General features: G+C 40.7%; 4 protein-coding genes across 6 annotated transcripts; 1 reads left to right on the forward strand and 3 right to left on the reverse strand.

Moving 5' to 3' along the window:
* Positions 1-830: 830 nt before the first annotated feature.
* Positions 831-6,587, reverse strand: LOC117569409 (ras-related protein Rab-27A). Of its 2 annotated transcripts, none has more exons than XM_034250549.2 (3): positions 4,408-6,587; positions 2,699-2,882; positions 831-1,373 (listed from the first exon to the last, which is right to left on the reverse strand). In XM_034250549.2, exons 2-3 carry the CDS (start codon positions 2,855-2,857, stop codon positions 837-839), a joined length of 696 nt encoding a protein of 231 aa, XP_034106440.1. In that variant the 5' UTR covers positions 2,858-2,882; positions 4,408-6,587; the 3' UTR covers positions 831-836. The 2 variants fall into 2 exon arrangements, with proteins under 2 accessions (XP_034106440.1, XP_051861662.1); XM_052005702.1 differs by lacking the exon at positions 4,408-6,587 and adding an exon at positions 3,882-4,239.
* A 148-nt stretch (positions 6,588-6,735) lies between these two features.
* On the reverse strand, positions 6,736-11,419 carry LOC117569399 (vesicle-associated membrane protein/synaptobrevin-binding protein). The gene is made up of 7 exons (XM_034250538.2): positions 10,866-11,419; positions 10,610-10,759; positions 8,370-8,522; positions 8,200-8,309; positions 7,911-8,114; positions 7,739-7,849; positions 6,736-7,672 (listed from the first exon to the last, which is right to left on the reverse strand). The coding sequence occupies exons 2-7, from the start codon at positions 10,671-10,673 to the stop codon at positions 7,517-7,519; spliced, it is 798 nt and encodes a 265-aa protein (XP_034106429.1). The 5' UTR covers positions 10,674-10,759; positions 10,866-11,419; the 3' UTR covers positions 6,736-7,516.
* A 431-nt stretch (positions 11,420-11,850) lies between these two features.
* On the reverse strand, positions 11,851-20,587 carry LOC117576326 (uncharacterized). Of its 2 annotated transcripts, none has more exons than XM_034260997.2 (5): positions 20,494-20,587; positions 14,977-15,115; positions 12,643-14,922; positions 12,470-12,588; positions 11,851-12,336 (listed from the first exon to the last, which is right to left on the reverse strand). In XM_034260997.2, exons 1-5 carry the CDS (start codon positions 20,527-20,529, stop codon positions 12,010-12,012), a joined length of 2,901 nt encoding a protein of 966 aa, XP_034116888.1. In that variant the 5' UTR covers positions 20,530-20,587; the 3' UTR covers positions 11,851-12,009. The 2 variants fall into 2 exon arrangements, with proteins under 2 accessions (XP_034116888.1, XP_034116897.1); XM_034261006.2 differs by lacking the exon at positions 20,494-20,587 and adding an exon at positions 15,199-15,227.
* LOC117576346 (N-acetylneuraminate 9-O-acetyltransferase) lies at positions 15,373-20,227 on the forward strand. Its single transcript, XM_034261027.2, has 3 exons — positions 15,373-15,842; positions 15,938-16,034; positions 17,812-20,227. Exons 1-3 carry the CDS (start codon positions 15,563-15,565, stop codon positions 20,081-20,083), a joined length of 2,649 nt encoding a protein of 882 aa, XP_034116918.1. The 5' UTR covers positions 15,373-15,562; the 3' UTR covers positions 20,084-20,227.
* Positions 20,588-20,909: the final 322 nt, after the last annotated feature.

Genomic DNA, 20,909 nt, shown 5'->3' on the forward strand with positions numbered 1-20,909 from the left:
GGGGTCCGAGATAAAGTAAATGAAATTTTAGGAAGGAGAGCATTTAATTGGGTTAAGTGAGGGAGAAAGTGAGGTGAAAAGGGATAAAACTTCTGTAGTGATATATTTTCTGAGGCTCTGAAGAGCATGGACGTAAATTAGTATCAGGACAAAGCAGAATTAAGCTAGCTAGACATAGGAATAAATGGAATTCCAGGAGAAGTTTTGGGGAGGAAGAAAGAAAGTGGAGCTTCCTTTACAAGAATTTTCTTTTTCAATGGAAAAGGAATAAATCTCATTTTAGAAAGTGGAGAAGCCTTGGGTTGAGGTAAAAAAATAAATCTTTGAATAAAACAGGAATTAAATTAATTTATCAGATCTGCAAGAGGGATAAAACTTGCTCAGAAGAGAAAGAGCTGACAAAGCAGAAATGAGATAGCTATCTGTAGGAAATGTAATTCCTGGAGAATTGGAATCCTAGACAAAGTTCAGAGGAGAAAGAAATAAAAGGAATGGAATTGCAGTTCCTTCAGTGTTGAAGACTTGAAGAGGAAGGCAACAAATTGGGATTAGGTCAAAGTGGAATGGAGATTATTAGAATAAGGAATAAATGGAATTCCTGAAGAAACTTTAGACGAAGCTCGGAGAATGGAAATGGAACGCCCGCAAGCCCTATGAGAAAAGGATTCTACTTTCTTTAAGATTTTTACTTCCACATCGGTCTCGTTTAAAGATAATCCTTGCGGAGGGTTAACAAGCAACAAACATTTATTTACAGTCAACGCACACATAGAAACGGTAATAAAAACTGGTAACTGAATAAGTGCCTCCTCCTCATCATAATCTCATCCCTTAGCTTAGCAGTTGCAATTGCGACGCGTTGCATTATTATTGTTGCCGTTATTCTGTGGCTGATGGAGACGCACCAAATCGGGACCATAAGCAATATTGGGCAGGCGACGCGATTGCGCCATCAACAAAGAAAAGTCCCGATTGCAGACAGCATTCTCGATGCGCTCCATGACACGACCGACGAGCAGCTCCACAGCCTGTTGTATATTCGCTCCGGTGCAGGCGCTTGTCTCAATGTACGGCAGGTGATAGCGTTGCGCCAACGCAGCCACCTGCTCCCGGGAGACGACGCGAAGCTTGAGGAGATCGCACTTGTTGCCGCAGAGCACAACGTCGGGATCCTCGGTGTAGGCGTGCATGCGCAGCTGCTCCAGCCAGTTGGTGATCTCGAGGAACGACTTTTGGCTGGTCAGATCGAAGATGAGCAGAAAGCCCATTGCATCCCTGTAGAAGGCGGTCGTCAGCGAGCGAAAGCGTTCCTGCCCGGCTGTGTCCCAGATCTGCAGATGGATGCGATGGCGACGTCCACGAGAGCTGTACACCTGTGAAAAGGCGACAAAGGCGAAGCAAACAATTGAAACGCTGCTGTTGAACTATCGATAGCACTAACGTTACTATCGAGTGTGGTTCATCGATAGTTACTATTGAATTTTCTTTTTTTTTCGGTGAAATGAAATTGCCTAAATTTAACTTTTGAGTTTTAGTTGAACGGAAAAGAAAAATCATAAAACATAACTATTGAGGTAATACTTATTAATATAAATAATAAATAATCATTTTCCAAAATTAGTGAAAGTACATAAAATTGATTCCTTAGTTTCTTTATTTATTGCCAACAATTTAAATTTAAAATCTATGGAAATAATAAGAATAACAATGAAACTGAAATCATATATCGATTGTGAGATTCCCGCTACCCAATTTTCATGAAGCATATTCTCAAAATTTACCAAGAGTATACCTCAAAAATACTAAAATATACCAAAGGCTGGTATATCGATATAGTACTACATTTAAATTATAGAGTACAAAACATACCAGATTGTCAGGTGTTCATGGAAACAGACAGACAGAAAGACATGGCTATATCGGTTCGATAATGAATATAAAATATATATAAAGTATATACTAACTTTATTTATTTATTAACTATGCTACTGGCATCATCAATGTGAAAAGTTCTCTGTGCCTTTGCTCTGAAGAGCTTCCAAGATAGTTTTGTCCATAGGTTTATTCCTATGCTAAAGTACTGCAGAAACTCTTTAATTAAACGGTAAGAGCTAGAAGGCTACAATTGCACACCAACAAAACGAAGGAGATGCTCTAAATTCTCTATACAAAATAAGTGCGCGATTTAAAGGAATTTAGCCAAGACCCAAACCACTACTTATCAAAGCTACGAACCTTAGTCTATGCCCTTACTCTACTCTGAACCCCGAGCCGCAGTTTCTCCCCGTTGAACCCATCTATTGAGTATCCAAATTACCTTCTTCTTTGCCTCCTTCAACCTGTTACATCAATTTCCCGCAGTCAAATAATTATAATACCCTTCTAAGCTGAAGTTAAGTGATCAACAAACTTAATCATAAAATGGCAAAATAATAAATAAATAGTAAAAAATATCAATAAAATATAATATAATATTTTATTGGTCTTATAATAAGATTTTGGATCTTAAAATTATAAGATTTCATATTGTTAATATTAGGAACTTATATTAAATGTTCTTGAAATCAAGATGTGTTTACTGACATTAGGATTTTCATGTTTCTGAGGAACTTTAGAACCCAAAATTCTTAGTACTAAGACCATGATTTTAGGACTTTTTTGTTCAGTATATTCATGTGAAATATGTTGTCTGACTTACCAATCGCTTCTCGCGAAAGTCAATGCCCACCGTTGAGATGAACTGCGTGTGAAATCTGCCATCGGTGTACTGATAGAGGAGACAGGTTTTGCCCACGCCCGAATCGCCGAGCACCAGGAACTTGAGCAGATAGTCGTAGTCAATGTTGGCGGTCGTCATCGTGATGCTGGCTTCAACAAGTGTCCTGCCAGAGTGAGAGAGAGAGGGGGGAAGAGACGGAGAGAGATCAGAGATTGAGATGTAGATGGACAGTTGAAGAGTTGGGTGCTGTCAGCAACATGAACTTGAGTTGGGTCCTAGCAACAATCAAGAACAAAAAAAAAGAACCGAAATGAAACGAAAAGAAAAAAAAGCAGAAAACACAATGAGCTACTTCTGAAAGTTGCACACAGACAAAAGCTGGCTTTTATGTGCAGCGGTGAGTGAGGAGCAGGGGGAAGGGGAAGGGGGGCTGAGGGGGAAGCCAAGGATGCCCCCGGGTGCGTCTTCCGAAATATTTCGGAATACTCATTAAACTCGATTTATTGATTTTCTGTCTCTCCAACTCGGGGCATAAAAAGCCTATTCAAGTCTTGATTGAATACAACTATGTGTGTGTGTGTGTGTGTGTGTGAGTCTAAGTATGTGTATGTGTAAGTGTGGAATGTGTGTGTGTGAGAGTTCGAGGCACGTGCAAAAAGTTCCAACAAAGATTTCAAAGCGCGCATTTTTTTGGCAGTTATTTCAAATATTTTTGTTGCCTCCTTTTTATGGCCGCTTCCTATTTTATTTTATTAAATTTTGGGCTTTCTCTTTTCGTTTTTTGTGTGAGCTAATAATTATAAAGAAACAAAAAAGAAGAAGAAGCAGGAGGTGCAAAGAAAAGAAGTAAAGTAAATAGATAAAAGATAGGGAGCAAAGCGGATTAAGGGATCGCAAAGGGTGCGTAAGGACTTAAGAACTCGAGCCCCGCCCACTTAGCGATTGGGCTGCCCAAAAATAGACACAAATTTAGCAAGTAAGCGAAAGAGAGAGAGAGAGAGTAAGCTTGCTAAATAAAAAAAAGAGGTTTATAAACAAAACCGAAACAGAAACTGAGGGCTGCTCTTCAGGTGGCAGCTGGCACTCCAAAGGGGATGCTGAGGCTGTGGCTGATGCTGTGGCTGATGCTGTGGCTGGGTGGCCTTGTCAAGTGACGGCTTACCGTGTACACAATCATAAATACACACACACACGCACACACACACATTGAGAGAGTCGTGTACTCAGATAAATTACGAATACACTCATTCAGCTTGGCTACGAATGAATGCAGATGATGATGTGTGTAGAAGGGGGGAGGGAAGGGGATGGGGATGGAAAGGGAAGATGAGGTCGGGGCTTATTGATTTAATACTCCAATTAGGCAGCAGCTTAAGAGATAGACCGTTCAATTAAAAGCAAAGCACACACACACACAATGTGTAACAATTTATTAGACTGCGCTGCTTTTCCTACTTTCTACTTGCTACTTGCTACTTGTTGCAGCTCGCCCTTAGAGTCCTTGGCATTGAGGACCAATTAAACTGACATTGTATGCGTCTCTGTGTGTGTGAGTGTGTGTTCGTGTTTGTGCAATTGCGGTTGCAGCTAAACGTTTCAGCTCCGAGTTTAAAAATAAACCGAGCCAAAGCATACTACAAGGCAACAGCAACAACAACACCAACAACAACAACAACAATGTAACTCACCTGCACTCCGCATTGCCTGGAATAACTTAGTCTTATTATTGCATTAACATGTACATTCTAAGTCACAGCACAGTTTCAATCTTAATCACAATCACAGCCAAGCACAAAGAGAGATTGAAACAAACAACAAACACCGAACAAAAAAAAAAAAATATCCAAATCCAAATTCACGTTGAATTTACTTTGGCGCGCAAAAGTATGCAACAGTTTTTTTTCGCTTTTGGTGAGCTCGAAAGTCAACAACTGAATATTCTTTTTTGGTGGTCACAATTCGAGATTTGGCCAGAGCAGTTATTTTTAGGCGCGTGCGATTTGTTTACACTTGGCTACTGGACTAGCAGCATCCCACGCAGTAGCAGCAGCAGCCAACCAGCCAGCAAGGACAAAAGGGATGCGGTGCGTTGTCAGTCACAAAATGTTTCGTCTCGTTCGTTGTTGCTTGGTAGCAGCACACGGAAAAAACAAAAGCTTCTTCAAAAGCAGCGGCGGCATTGCGCTTTCAAAGCGCTACACTTATCGGTTATCGACATACACCAGGTATTCACCAGGTGGCCACCTGTTATCGATAGCATTCGACATTCGCTTGGATGTTTGTGGCGCGCAATTCAAGAGCAAGAGCAACAGCGGCAACGTAATTTATTTCAATTTATTTGTTTTGTTTTAAATGATATCTGATGTTTTAATTAACAATGTTTCATTTTTTTTTGTTTTGTATTATTATTATTTTTCCTTTTAAGAAAAAAACACTTAGTTTTTAAGAATCATGCTGTAAATATTAAATTGTTTTTCTCATTTTTCTTGCTTGGGTTTTATCTCGGATTTTCGCACAAACTCATTCACCTCAATTATATAGTGTGTTGCTCAATTATAGATACAGCAGTTGCCGTTGCCAGTTGCACGACTTACGTTTATTTTTTTTTTAATGCAGCTAAACATTTGTTAATTTGCATTTGTTGCCTGTTGTTCTTGTTGTTGTTCTCATTTCCTTTCATTTTTATTATTTTATTTTAAATGTTTTCTTTTTTTTTTTTGTATTCTTTGTTTTTTTTTTTTTTGCTACAGCTGACATCAAGTACATTTTGCTTATGATTTGCTTATATGCGTTTATTTGCCATTTGTTTTGTTTTTGTTTTGACTGTATTTCTAGATTAAACATTTAATACGAAATCATGTCTATGAAAATACAGCATTCATAAATGTATATATTAATATATATTTATTTATATATAAATCGATATACCCTTTTTCAATGCTTTGCAAAATTTGAAACAAAAATAGTCGAAGCTGGATTTTTCTCCATTTTTTTTTTAATTTTTTTTGTTGTTTTTGATGAATCGAATCACTTTAACAGAAAGCGTCTGCTCCTTTTTTTATAGTACATGTTTTAGACGATAAAAATATAGATGTTTTCGATTTTCTTTTTTTTTTATCATTTCCTTTTTCATTTTTTATGCATATATATATATTAAAAAAAAGACTTCATTTTTGTTTTTGGGAAAATAAAGTAATATACAATTTAGTAGAAATATGCAAAACTAATAAGCTGCATTAACAATTTATATGTGAGTGTGTATGTGTGTGTGTGTGTGTTTATATGACTTTTCAACAGTTCTCAATGTTTATAAAAATTGATTGAAATTGTTCTTATATAGTATATATATATATATATATGTAAGTATGTAGTTCTAGTTGTTATTCCTCATCTAGAAATACTGTCCACACCTCCTCGAATGATTCCAACTGAGATATCCGCATACCGTTATATACCGTTATATTTAGGACTCTTGCGACAACACAATTACATATTCTTTGCTATGTATGTATATAAATTCATTACATATATTATTTTGTTGTGGTTGTGGATGTGTGTGTGTGTTGTGTCTTTGCAAATAAATGAAATTAGAAATGTAAATGCAAGTGTGCAAGCTAAAACAGAGTTGAATAAAAATACAAGTTTTAATTGCGCAAAAATAAAAATAATATAGATATAAATGGAAACACGCTCGAAATAAATAAAAAAAAATTTATATAGATACACTTAAACAACAACATAAAGAAAGTATGCAGAAGAATGCATCAATCACCAAAATATCAAACAGAAAAAAAAAAAAAACATCAACGACGCATGCGCGCCGCTTTATTTGATGTGTGGATGAGCGAGAGAAAGAGAGACAGAGGGAATATTCCAGTGGGTTAGATGCATGAAGGGAGGCAGAGAGCGAGAGCGAGACAGAGACAGAGAGTTGTCCAATCATTCTGGCGGAAGAATTACGATACGATAGAGAGCGAGCGAGAACGGGAGACAGAAGGAGGGCAGGAGAACGTTCGTTTTTGTTTTTGCTTTTTCATTCCCAAATCCAAGCATGTTCCGTTTTTTATTTTTGTTTTTGCTTTTTGTCCTCTTGACTTGACTTTGTGTTTTTCTTTTCTTTTCATCTTCTTATTTTTGTTTGTTTTTGCAATTGCAGATTGCGAATTAACGTTCTAATGCAATTGCAAATTATGCTTACGGTAATATTTTTTTTTGCTTTTTTTTTTGTTATTTTTGAATTTTCATATTTTTTGTTTTTCTCTTTAACAATTACATTATCTAAACATGTTTCCTTTTTATGTGTGTGTGTGTGTGTATGTGGTGTGTGTATGTATGTGTGTTTACATAATTTAGACAAATCGACAAAAATTTGCTCATTAATTCATCAATGATTATAATTGATAGTATTATAAATGTATATAGATCGAATAAAGGGAAACATAGTATCGTAACAGAATAGAATTTTAATTAAAAAAAAAAACGAGCAATTTATAGAACCAATATTGTGTGTGTGTGTGTGTGTGTGAGTTTTATGTGTATTTAGCTTTTGCTTCAACATTCGAGGTTGCTGTTGCTCTTCGTTCTGCTGCTTGCTTTGCTGTGGTTTTTCATTTTTTAAGTTATAGTTGCTGTTGTGTTCGTTGTTGTTGCTGTTGTTGTTGATGTTGCTGCTGTTGTTGTTGATGTTGCTGCTGCAGTTGTTGTTGCATTTGCATCTCTCTGTGTGTGTGTGTGTGTGTGTGTTTGTTGTTGTTATCGTTTTGTTATTTGTTGTTGTGGTTGTTGGTATTATGGCATTCAGAGCAAAAACTTGCCCAGCAACAGTCCCAATATAGCCGCAGCAATTGCGATTGCTATATAGAATACCGGAATCTGTTTTTCAGCTAAAACTGGAGTATAGGACTCGTTGATTTGCTTAGTGGCCGGCGAGCTCCGATAGCGTGTGATTTGATCCTAATCAAATGAAGAACGCATAAGTAAAGATCGAACAGAAACAAATAACGTTTACAACACGTTTACCTTCAAGTGTAGATTTTCTTTTCGCAGTTCAATGTTGAGTTCACGTATCTCCTTTATCTCGACGGCAAGTGTTTCAATTTGCATGGTAGCTTCGGACAGACTCGAAGGAGGCTACAAATTAAAGACACGAGTTAAAATAGATGTAACTCTCACTCTTATTCGAATCTCTTACCAGTTCCTCATCGGACAACTTGGACGCATCGGTCTTCAGTGATTCAGCTGCACTTTGACTGGCTGTTGCATTGCCGGCAACACTGCCGCCTGCATTGGTATTGTTGCCGCCACTGTTGTTCTCAGCATTCGACTCCGAGGGCGGCATTTCAAATACACACTTCAATTTGGCATCCATCAGCTGAGTCGGCTCCAATTCCCTCCACTGCAAAGAGTTTCAAGTGTACACATTATTAACAGTAGAACCAATAGCAAAACTCCTCATCTGTCATCCTCCACAAAATACTTACCAACTTGTTCAAATCAGACAAATCGGCATCTTGTGGTGCAAGCACACACTGCACCATAAACTTGTGCTTGTTCTTCTCCTGCTGATCATACATAAAGGGCTGAAGACAAACTGTTACGAAGAGAAAGAGATTAATAACTGATTTGATGTTTATGCATTTAGTATACTTACTTTCCACCTGCGTGGAGCGGAAAGGCGCAATCTTGCCAATGTTTGGACGTACACAATAACGCTTGGGAGCGGTGGTCTTGATCTTAAAGACCAGCGTCGAGGGTGCATTGTTGCGCAGTGTCATCACTGTCACCACGGGCCGATTGAACGGACCTGTGAATATCAGATGAATACAATCGAGATTACATTAGTTGATCGATTTACTTCATTTCAATTGTGTTAAATGTGGTGTTGTGGTAAATACTTTACTCAGTAAGCTTTAAAGTTTAGAAAAACCATTTTAAAATGTTCAAGCATGCTTCTAAAACAATTTGGAGTAAGTTTGGGATTGTCTGAGATCTAAACTCACTCTTTACTTGAACAGAAAAACAAGGGAAAAGGTTGCTAAAATGCACATTTCTTGCCTATCTTTAAAGCCCGATCTTTAAATGCTATCAATCATAATAAAACATTCAGAAATCATATATGTACTAAATCATGGACAACGCAGAAAGCGGTAAGTAAAAAAAACCGAGTACCAAGACTAATAAAAGCGACTAGGAACGTTTTCTATAAGTATAAAACAACCAGCTACAGTAAAAAGCAAAGAGTAACGAGTGAAGAGAGTAGGTATCAAACTGCAATTAGATGCAACTCAAAGCCTAATTGACAATCAGCGAGTAACGAGTAGTAAAATAAAGGGCTATTCGTTAAAGCAACGAGTGAAGCAGCGAGTATCAAGCTGCAATAAGAGTAACGAGTAAGAATGTAATGAGTAACGAGTAACGAGTGAAAGCAGCGAATATCAAACTGCAACAAGAGTAACGAGTACGAAAGTAATGGGTTAGGTTATTCGTTCTAAATGCTAAAATAACAATAAATGTTTAAAAAAAAATATCTGTCTTCAACCTCATCCACACATTATTCTGCTCTTGGAATTTCCGTTTGACTATTTGCTATGTCACTTTCTATTTTATGAACATTCTGTCTTATAGAATGTACTTAATATCTCTGTATAGATTGTCAATAAAACGAAAACTAATTCAATTAAAGGCAAAAACAACGCACACACACACACACACACATACGTCAACATAATAACAAGGGTAGTAATTTTCTTTGCAGCTGAATTTGTTAGTTTTAAGGAAAATTCATTCATCACAAGCCAAACATAAGCATGCATGTATGTATGTGTGTATGCGTGTGTGCTTTGACAAGTGACGATCAGCGGCACACAAACACACACACATACTTACACGACTTGTCTCTCTATGCGGGCAGCACAACAGTGTGAACAGTGGGAGCAAAACTTTTGTCGCTGGGGGCGCAAATCATTTGCACTTGGACTCATCGCATTGCGGAACACTGTGCGCACTACAACAATAATTCAACATGTTCCGTCATATGCATTGTTGTTGTTGTTAATGTTGTTGTTGCTTTTTCGGCTGTTGTTATTTGGCCAAAATTCAAAAAGTAAAAGGAAAAATGGCTCATGAAAAACGTTTCAAAAGTATAAAAATAAAATTTTAGCTGCTCTTGTGGCGGCGGCGACAAATGTTTTTTTTTTCGGTTTTATGAATATGCTAGAGAAGCTCAAGAGAGTGCGCGCAAGAGAGAGAAAGAGAGAGATGATGGCCGCGGTCGCATTTCCAAAACGATGAAAGCGACGCCACAGTTGCCGCTGCAAAATACAAATGTCAAAAACTAAAGCGGCAACAACAACAACAGCAACTACTAAGAAAACAGCGACAAATTATTGATAAGCTGTGTGAAAGCAACATACAATACCAAAAAAAAAAAAAACAGCGTAAAGTGAAAGAAAGAGAAAAATAACAAATCGACAACATGCGGCCTTGTTTTGTTCGTCTGCTGCTTGTGTGTGTGTGTGCGTGTGAACTTTGCAGTTTGCTCCGCCGTTTGACACGCAGCAGTAAAATGAATGGGCAGCACTTGGCTGCAATGTTTACAATTATTTTGCATTCTCGCATAGTATTGTCCATTGATATCGGTTCATGGTGATGTTGATCGATCCACCGCCACTGTCACTGTCACACTCTAACACACACACATTGATGTGGCCTTCTCTTTGCACGCCAAGTGCAAAACAAAAACATTGCAAACGCTCTTGCAAGCAAATGCAGCTGCTGTTGCTGCTTCTTCACTCCTAATTTGCACTCAAAACACACGCACACACACACTCACATGTAATATGTGGAGACATGCACACACATACACAAACACACACACATTCTCTTACTTACCCACAAATCGCAACTCATGCTCTGGCTCAATGGTCAGAACATCGAATTGTGGTGTTTTATTCATTTTTGCTATTTTCTTTCTTTCTCTGTTGTTCTTATTGTTGTTGTTGTGCTAGTACTGCCGTTCTCCTTTATTGTTGTGAACGCTTCCTAAAAAACAATAAAACAAATATATATAATAAAATCGAAATTGTGTTACAATTGGCTTTTTTGCTTGAGAATTTGCCATTATTGATAAACTTCATCATTTGCTTACCGTGTGTTTTTCTCTTTACTTCTCTTCTTCACGGCAAATGCGCAGCTTTTCGTATTTAGTTTTGTAGGGATTTTGATTCGTTCAGCTTAGCACACTTATTGAAGAATTTTTTTTTTTTTTGACGCCTTGACTCGCGACTCGACAAATTTTGCTTTCGATTTCGCTTGTTTTTTTTTCCTTCTTCACTGCGCTGCTGCTTCACATCGACGTCGTCGCCGTTGCTCGTTCTTGTCGTCGCTGCTGCTTGGGTATGTCTATGTGTATCAGTGTGTGTGTTTTTGTGTGTGTCCGTGTCGGTGTAACCACCAAAATATCGGTAAATGTATGCGCAAAAAATGGAAATACAGAAGGTTGTTGCGTGCAAAAAAACGACGATCAACGTGTTGTTTGCAATGCACTCAAGCCGCTAATGTCCAATCGGTTGTTCAATACGTATGGCTTTCAATTTCGACTTGAGACGCCTTAATTTCCACGCACTTTATCGCTTCGTACTTCTGCTCAGAAAAATTTTTCGTATGCAAAAAATATCTGTCACCGCCGCCGTCATACATATGCACGTCAAACGCATGCGTCAACCATGGCGTACGAAACCAGCCGGCGCGCCGGTGTGGCCACACTGTGCAAATGCCACGTTCGACAAATTGCGTATTGCAACCCTGGCATTGCATTGTGGCAACGCTGTGCAATAAAACCCGCGTAATTTTACTCGATTTTAATTTAAATTTATTTCTGTAACCATGATGTAAATTTCATGAATTTAAATAAATATGTAATTATATATGAATGTAAATAAATACTTAATTAAGATATAATTGATTGAAAACCACAATTAACCGATAATAGTTTAGTAATAAGTTAACTGAAAATAAAAAATAATCATGATCTTGAATATTTCTTTAATAATAGAATGCTGGAGTATTGTAAATATTAATTATTTTTATATTTAAAGGAAATGTATTTATTTACGAAAAGTATCACTCAAACTTGTAATACAAAATTAGCTTCATATATGTATTTGTTCACATTTCATTAAACAGATTTGTTGAGGAACGTAATATGTAAATTCGAAATTATCTCTATGATTAAGTGAATTATTGAGTAACTTGTAATATGTATGTTATATCTAGTTATAACTGCTTTAATACTATGCTTTAGTTGATGCGTCCGTTGCGCGCAGCGTCTTCAGATTCTCGATGGCAATGCGCAGATTTTCCTGCAACAGCAACTTGGGAGTGCGCATCAAATGCTCTGCGAGCAAGCGATAATCACATGGCTTTGCTGGCGCTATCAAGACATCCTTATAGGCCACCATATAAGCTTTCAGCAGGAAGCTGTAGCCTCTTTGGGCTTCCGCTGTGCCAACGTCATCAACGTAACGAGAAAGCGTCTCCAAGACAGCGTTGTCCAGCTTACGGAGAATCGCCAGACTCAATAGATTGGTGGCCTCCACCGACGAGGCTTTCTCCAGCAGCTGCAAGGCAAGGCAAGTCGTTGTTTAGCAGGTAAATCGTTAATAAATTGAAGAGTTAAGTCAGAGTCAGTCATAAGTAAGTTAGTTAGTTAGTTAGTTGGCTAGTTAATCAGTCAGTTAGTTAGTCTGTTACCAATGCACAGTCCTTGGCTTGCGAGGGAATGTCGGGTAATAGCATAATCAGTTGCTCCTCTTCCCACAACTCCTTGTGCGTCAATGTCTCCACTAAAGCTTTGACTTGTTGCTGCATATCTAAGAGCGAAGAATATAGTATATAGAAGGAATCTGTTTCTGATGTTCTCTCACCTGGATTGATGCGCAAGGCACGCGGCATATTCGCCACGTAATACGCCATGAATTGATCTAGGACATAGCTGCGCTGTGCATCGAAGTTGCGCAACTGTCCACGCAGCTTATCGATGGTGGCAATCAACTCGAACGTCAGCTTCCAATTGCTGATGCGCCAAGTGCTCATTTGGTCCATTAACGTGGCATATTTCTTGGCCAAACGACGTCGCCGTTGGCCACCGCCAAATTGTATGTTGAAATTGCGAGGACGCTGCTCGATGCGTTGCAGCTTCAGCAACGTGTCTGCGAGTCTGCCAAGTGCCGCATAGTTCTGGGCATCGGCAAACTTCTCCATGCCCATGGCACAGGCCGAGAGATAATTGCGTTGTCCCAGTTGCAGCTGCTCGGTGAACTGGGTGAGCGTTGCAGATTCATTCTGTTGCAGCTGGAGACACATTTGTGGCGAGCGTAATGGGGAATGCAGCACCAAAGGTAGCTCATAGAGACGCAGCAGGAAGTCATCCTCATCAGCGGAATTCTTGTGCGTGAGCAGCGTTTCGTCCTGCATCAGTTGATGCAACGTGTAGTCCAAATGATGCATTGCATGCGCCGCACAAGCGATGGCAATGTTGCAGTAGAGTTTGCCAAACTGCGGGTGCGTCATGCCCAGTTGAGCGAGTGATAGCCACGTCTCTGCCGGCTGCTCGTAGCACAGATCGAGGAACTGCAGCATGGGAAACTCGTCCTGGCGATAGCTCAGCGTATTGAAGAAGCCAATGCGATTACCGGATGTTTCGCTCAGGCGGAAGCTCAGCTCGTCCTGGAGTCGCAACACGTCACGCTTCTCGAGGAATCGCAGCTTTTGATGGACCGTCGGCAATGCCTTGAAGATGGGATACAACACCTTGCCCAAGAGCTCGCCATAGATCTCATCGTAATCTTCGTAGTTCGCTTCGTCCGACTCCATTTGCTCCTGCTTCACCTCGAGCACAGCACTCAGATGATCGATTATCAGGTGAGCATGTTCCTCACCCAACAGTTGGACATGCTTGGCCAGACTCTCGATGCACTCATCGCTGCCAAAGGCAATGGGACGTTGCATCAGTTGATTAAGTGCCGCCAGCAGCTGCTCTTCGTTGGCTGCTTCACTTTCGTCGTCGCCATCTAGGAAACTGAGCAGTTCGCCCAACGTCAGCTGCTCCAGACGCTGTTGAAAGGTTTGAGCGCTTCTCGCAAAGTTAGTCAGCTGTGCACCTAAACTGTGATTGCTCAGATTGCTGTCCTTCTCCTTCACCTGCTCGAGGGATTGCAGCAGCTTGGCGCACTGATTGTTAATGTGTGTCTGCAGACTGAAGAGCGGCACTCCCGACGGCAGCTCGTGCCACGTCATGTAGGCATCGACGCTGACTTGGGGCAGCAAACGCTGCACTGCATCCATCAGTTTGCTGGCAAATGTGCGCAGCATGGGCGCACCTCCCAACGCCTTCGCATCGTCAGCAGCAACAATTGCACCCAGAGGCGACGAGAGCAGCGCATAGATCACAAAGTAGGCGGGCAGCTGAAAGGATTCCTCCCCGCTTAGGGTCAGTAGCAAAGCGTCGAGCAGGTGCTTCATGGCCTCGCCCATATAGCGATGCCTGCCCACGCTGGAGCGTATCAGACGCAGTCGCTCCTCGTCGTACAACAGATGACGCTGCAGCAGTCGCATTGTTGCCTGCAACAGCAGCTCGGGATGTGCTCCAAAGCACGCAGATTGCTGGCCATAGTGTGCCGCATGATAGCCCAGCGATTTGGCCACGGCCCGCAAAGTGTCCGCGAGCAACGGCAACGCCTCGTGATGGTCCTCAACCAGATACGTGAGCGTCTCATTGAGGGTATCGATGTATTGGACGCTGAGCCAGTGTGGTGCACATGCTAGGAACTCGAAGAATTGCTGCTGCAGGCCGCATTTCAGGGCCAGACTGACGGTGACCAGCTGGGCGAGTGGAGCGGGCAGCTGCTGGAGAAGATGCACGCATTGAGGATTGCATTCGGCGAGCTTGTGTTCCGCCTTGACGCTCTCAATGTGGGCGCTGTTGAGTATCAAATACATCATTATGCCGCGCAGCTGATCGACCTCACAGTTGGCCTTGACCTGCACGACCAGCTCGTCCTCCTCCTCCTCCTCATCATCGTCATCCTCTTCCTCCTCATCGTCATCCTTCTCTTCTTTTTTCTGCACTGGCTTCTCGACAAGATTATGTTCGAGCAACACGGCAATCAAACGGCGTTGCAACTCTTTGATGTGTGCCTCATTGCCTTAAATACGCAGCGATATTAAAATAAAGACCAGCGCTTTAAATCTCAACTTACCGCTAAAATAATTGAAAGTGTTCAGTTTCTTTACATCCTTGTGGAAATTGCTGAATGCAATGCGTATTTGATTGAAGCGCTCGCAATTGTTTAAAGCCTGCACTTCCTCCTCCAATAGCTTTACCAACATGTTGCGGGCCTGTGTAAAAATAAAACACTTTTAAACTAAATATCAATACAAAACTTATATTGTGCACAAATTGTGTTTTGCTTGTGGCGCACTTTGCGTTGCTGTGCAGCAGTGTGACCGTTTAGCTGTTTCAACTTTAAATATTGAAAAAATACCACATACATGCGTTGCTATCGATATCGTCAGCTGCTTATCGGCGGCAAACAGCTGACTTCGACCGTCGATAACTAGAACAAATAGCAATAGCAGGGCCGCCTATCGGCCGGCCGTAAAAAGCGCGATACAAGTGCAAAAAGCGAAGAAGAGCGTATGCAGTGAACACACAAAAAGTGGGCCAATCGACAAAAAAAAAAAAAACGTACATACATATATATTTAAAATAGAAGTATGAAAATACAAATGGCCAGACGGTAAGCGCCTTGTCCCGAGAACGACGACGACGATTTGCTGAACAAGATGCGTGATCTGCGCAGCGTCGGCGGCGCCACCGGCGCCATGGAAAGCAGCGGCAGCAACATCAATAGCCTTGGCTTGGGAGGCGCCGGTGAATTACACGGTATTTGCATTGGCAGCGCAACGGGCGCCGACAGCGATGGCGATGGCGGCGCTCATCAACGCATACCAACCAAGGCGGATCTCTTCATGGAGCAATTGAATGCGACAAATGCGAAAAAGGTGGCACTGTTTTTAGTCCTGGGCTTTGTGCTCTATCACGGACTGCTCAATTGGAATTATGGTGGGTATCCAATAAGCATTTGTGATCGTTCAATTAACCGTTTAACCGTTGTATCCGTTATCGCTTTTGTTATCCGTTATCCGGCGGTTATCCAGGCAGCGATTCCTGCCAATGGCTTCTATCGAAGGGTCGCTTCAAGGGCGACAATGAGTGGCAACCCTACGGCTGTATGATGCACAAATACAGTTACACGTGAGTACTCCAAAAACACACACACACACATACGCACACTTTTATGCACCTATACAGCAAATAGTACATCGAGCTCTGCCCGCATTCCACTCCTCATTAATTTGCGTAGTTATCGCTCGATGACTCATTCGCCTGTTCACTTCTTATCATTATACCCTGCTACGCACTGTCGCGAAGGGTATGCCAACTTGTTGGCACAACAAAAACAATACAATTTGGTGTGTCATCTACCTATAAAGTTGTTGCTTTTTTGGTTTTTCTAATTATTCACCCATGGTACCCATAACATAACGATCTATAGACCATTCTTCCTTAAGTTTTTTATGGTTATTAGATACAATATGAAAGCTTTTGTGTTGAAGCGTACAGTCAGTCTGCTATAATCTAATATCTATTGTTTTTTTTATCGTTAAAAATAATTTTAATTGCCTGCATCGTGATTTATTTAAAATATATTGTGAATTCTAAAAGAATTAACTTTGCGTATATAATCTTTTATTCTATAATTTTCAATTGAAATCCACTATTCAAATTATCAATTCCTTCCTCTGTTCGTTTTCTAAGTTGTGGCTGTTTAATTATCAAATTAGTCATTTTAAATATTGTGAATAATAATACATTTCACTCTCTATGTAGCAATTGAATGTGATTCATAACTTCGTTGACTGAACTTTGCTAGATTCACCTAACTGACCCTCAAGGGAGACTCTATCCAAAGAACATTGCTAGACGCTAATGAAGCGACTATTTGTATTCTTTATGAGGTCAGAGTTGCTTCATTCTGTCTCTTATTATGTTCACATTCTTCTCTATTAGTACAAATGTTTGTATTAAACTGCAAAGCGGACAAACCTGCTTTTAAGTTATGTTCAAGAGTAATCCATATTTAATATAACATTTTTAAATTTAGCTACTTAGCTTAAATCAAGTTAAACCAGATAATTGTAATTAAATTCAAATTTGGTCTGCGTTCAATTTGATATTTAAGTGGTGTCTTGCCTTATTGTCTAAATAAATAGTTGCTGATTTCGGACTTTAATAAGATAGCTCTTCTAAATTTCTCCTAAAACTTAAATGCCTATAAATGTTTAAAGAGGTCAAAGGAACGAGGTTGAAATGCGATTAGCGCGGTTTATTGCAGTAGTAAACACTAGAACTCAGAGATTAAAAGATGGTATATATTGAAAGTAGTACTTTATGGACATGCTAAATATATCTTTCGGTATATGTTGGTATATTGTCGGTATATTAATTTGGTATATTCTGCAAATAATACCGCATTCTTTTGCTGCGATTTAAAAAGGGGTTTGAAATCTGGAATATTTTGAATATCGATATACCAAATATAGCTTTTTACATATGTTAGTATATTTTCGGCATATTAATTTTGCACTATTTTGCAGTTTTATTAAAAATATTTTGGCAATTTGATATATTTTGAATGCAGCGTTATATCTATATTTCAAATATAACGTTCGGTATTTCGGTATATTTTCAGTATATTAACTCGGTATATTTTGAAATTAATTAGGTATATTTTAAATAAAAATACTATGTTTTTTAAATAGTAATATATTTTAGAAATGATACACTGTCCTGCTTTTATTGTAGTATATTTCGAATGTAGTACTATATCAATATACCGAATATATAGTATATATCAGTATATTGTTGGTATATTATTTCGGTATATTCTGCAAATAATACCACATTGAGCTTTCTTACTTGTTTTGAACCTGTCTGTTTCTCACACTTACTTAACTTTACTTTATTGCAGCGACACGCGACGCTGTCTGCGTTACTTGGCGTTCTTTGGCAACAAGAACAACTTTGTGTTCATCGGCGACCGAAGCGTGCGGCTGTTGTACCAGCGCTTCATCGAGCAACTGCATCTGCCGCAATCGCAGCGAGAGGAGGAGGAGCAACAGAATGAATACGACAACAACGGATCTTCGCATGCGAATGTGGCTCGCTTCGAGGATAAAAAGCTGCATATGCTGGCGCAGTATATTCCCGCCGAGGAGGTCAATGCTCAGCTCCTGGATCGCCTCTATCAGCTGGAGATGGAGAAGCAGCTCTCCTCCGTCTATGTGATGGGATTGACGCACTCCCAACTGCTCGCAGGCAACGTAACGGATGAGTTGCTGCGGCAATACAATGCGAATTTAACGTTGCTCGTGGCGCCGTTGCATCGATTGGTGGCTCAACGTTCGCGTGTGCTGTGGAAGCTGGCGGAGCGCGTGGACGAGGAGAAGTTGCCGCCGGCGTGGAAACTGGTGCTCAACGAGGACATTGATCGATTGAATCAGGTGGCACGCGGCGTCTTTCGCTACACGGATGCAAGCGTCTGGGAGTCGGCGTGGCATATTGCCAACGGACTGCTGGACAATGCCATCGATGGGTATCGGTTGAGTGCACACGGCCAGCGGCTGGAGGTGCAGTTGCTGTGGAACATGTACTGCAACGATCAGATGAACTACAATGATGGCACCTGTTGCAGCAGCGCCGAGCCGCACACAACACTCCAGATTGTGGCCTACGCTTTGTTTGGCGTCTGTGTGGCGATCGTTTGTGCCATGTGCTTGCGTCGTTGGCTGCTCCATCTGCGCGGCCAGACGCTCTATGTGCCGCTGCAGGAACTCCATCAACCGCATCACTCGCATCAATATCACAGCCAGCAGCAGCAGCATCATCATCAACAGCAGAGTCAACGGCATCCAGCGAATGCTTTTTCCGCTTTAATCACCGATTATCGCACACCTTTGATGGCGTTGTCGCTACTGGGACTGATTATGGTGTATTTCTATGTCTGCGATCGTACCAATTTCTTCATGAAGGAGAACAAATACTATTCGGAGTTTAGCTTTTGGATCCCTGTTGGTTATGTCTTCGCCCTCGGCTTGTTCTTCACCGAAGATTCACGCTTCACCAAAGTCCTCAATCGCGATCAAACCGACGAGCTACGCGGTTGGATCTTGTTGGTGGTGCTCATCTATTACATGACCGGAGCACAGCGTGTGCTCCCGATACACATGCACATCAAGCTGCTCATCTCGGGCTACTTTTTCCTCACCGGCTACACGCATTTCACCCACATCTGGCAAACAGGCGGAAGTGGTTCGATGTTTGTGCGCTTCTTTCAGGCGATGTTCCGACTGAATTTCCTGAGTGTGTTGCTCTGCTTCTGCATGAATCGTCCGTATCAATTCTATTACTTTGTGCCCCTGCTCTCCTTCTGGCTGTGCGTCGTCTATTTCGTGTTGTCGCTGCCACCGCGGATCACAGCCGCCTCGGTGGATGCGAATCCATTGCACTATCTGTATTTGGTGTGCAAGTGCATCGGATGTCTGGGCGTCATCACGGTGCTCTTCATGTCCGAGGTCTTCTTCGAGCGCATCTTTGTGACGCGGCCGTGGAAGGCGCTCTTCGTGACCACCGACGATGACATCCACGAGTGGTGGTATCAATGGAAACTGGATCGCTATACGGTCACCTTTGGCATGATCTATGCCGCCTTCTTTCACATTGCCCAAAAGTACAATGTGTTCGATGACAACAATCATGGGAATCTATTCTCGCGTCGCACTTCGATATCGGTCACGTTGCTCGCTCTGCTCGGTGTCGGGATCTATACGTCCTTTTCGTTTCTGTGCCGGAACGTGCAGAACTGCGAGGAGATTCATTCCTACATCGTCTTTATACCCATCATTGGCTATGTGGTGTTGCGCAACATTTCCGGCATCCTGCGGACTCGTTACTCCAATTTCTTTGCCTGGTTCGGACGCATCTCGCTAGAGCTCTTCGTCTGTCAATATCACATTTGGCTGGCCGCCGATCGTCACGGTGTCTTGGTCCTTTTGCCTGGCTTTCCCACGCTCAACATGATCATCACGTCGTTCATCTTTGTCTGCGCCTCGCATGAGGTGCATCGACTCACCCAGATCCTGCTGCCGTACGCTGTGCCCAACGATTGGCGTCTTGTGATGCGCAATCTTGTCATATTTCTCATCGTGCTCATACCAGTTGCCAGATCCGATGGCATGTTCTAGCTGGGATCAATCATCATTATCCATTATCCGTATCTTTATAATACATTTTTGTTTGCTTTCCCAAAGGTATTACAAACATAAGCACACACACACACACACACACATTGATCTATATATGTATATTAGACTTAGGACTACAACAAAATAATGATTAGCTTTATAAACGAAACAACAAAACTGCACAATCTACTTAATTATTTATACACTCTTCACATCAAAACAAAAAAATATTAGCTGCCATCGTTAAGAATTTGTAACAAAGTCGCCAATGGTGAATTTCTTTTTCTTATTTTTTATAAACTAAAAATGTATTGCGTTTCTTTCGAAGAGCAATTTGCAATTAGCGGACGAACAAATTAATACAATTAATTATGCAATAAAATGTTCAAGAATAATTATAACAAACTTGCCTTGCATTTTAACAGTTTGCTTGCAATTGAACCCATTTATCACAAGTTAATAGAAAATGCCTTTCTTTGAGTTGTCATGGAAAAAGATTATTTTTGTGAGTCTCAATAATATCACTTCGAACAACAAACTTCAGACATTTGACATTTATGAAATATGTATTTTAATATGCTTTTGAATCTTGAACGCAAGGTGGCAATTGCAATTGTCTAGTGCTGCCAACTCGTGTTGAATAATTATAAAAAAAACTTGCTTCACACATTAACAGTTTGGTTAGAATTTAACCCATTTGTCACAACTTAATAGCAAACACTTGCCTACTCTTTGAATTATCCTCGAAAAGGATTCTAGTTATGACAGCCGGATAACAATGTCAAAAATCTCGGAACCAGCGGAATGGATAACAAAACTTTAGACA

This window comes from Drosophila albomicans, chromosome X, assembly GCF_009650485.2.
Source record: "Drosophila albomicans strain 15112-1751.03 chromosome X, ASM965048v2, whole genome shotgun sequence".
Classification (NCBI taxonomy): domain Eukaryota; kingdom Metazoa; phylum Arthropoda; class Insecta; order Diptera; family Drosophilidae; genus Drosophila; species Drosophila albomicans.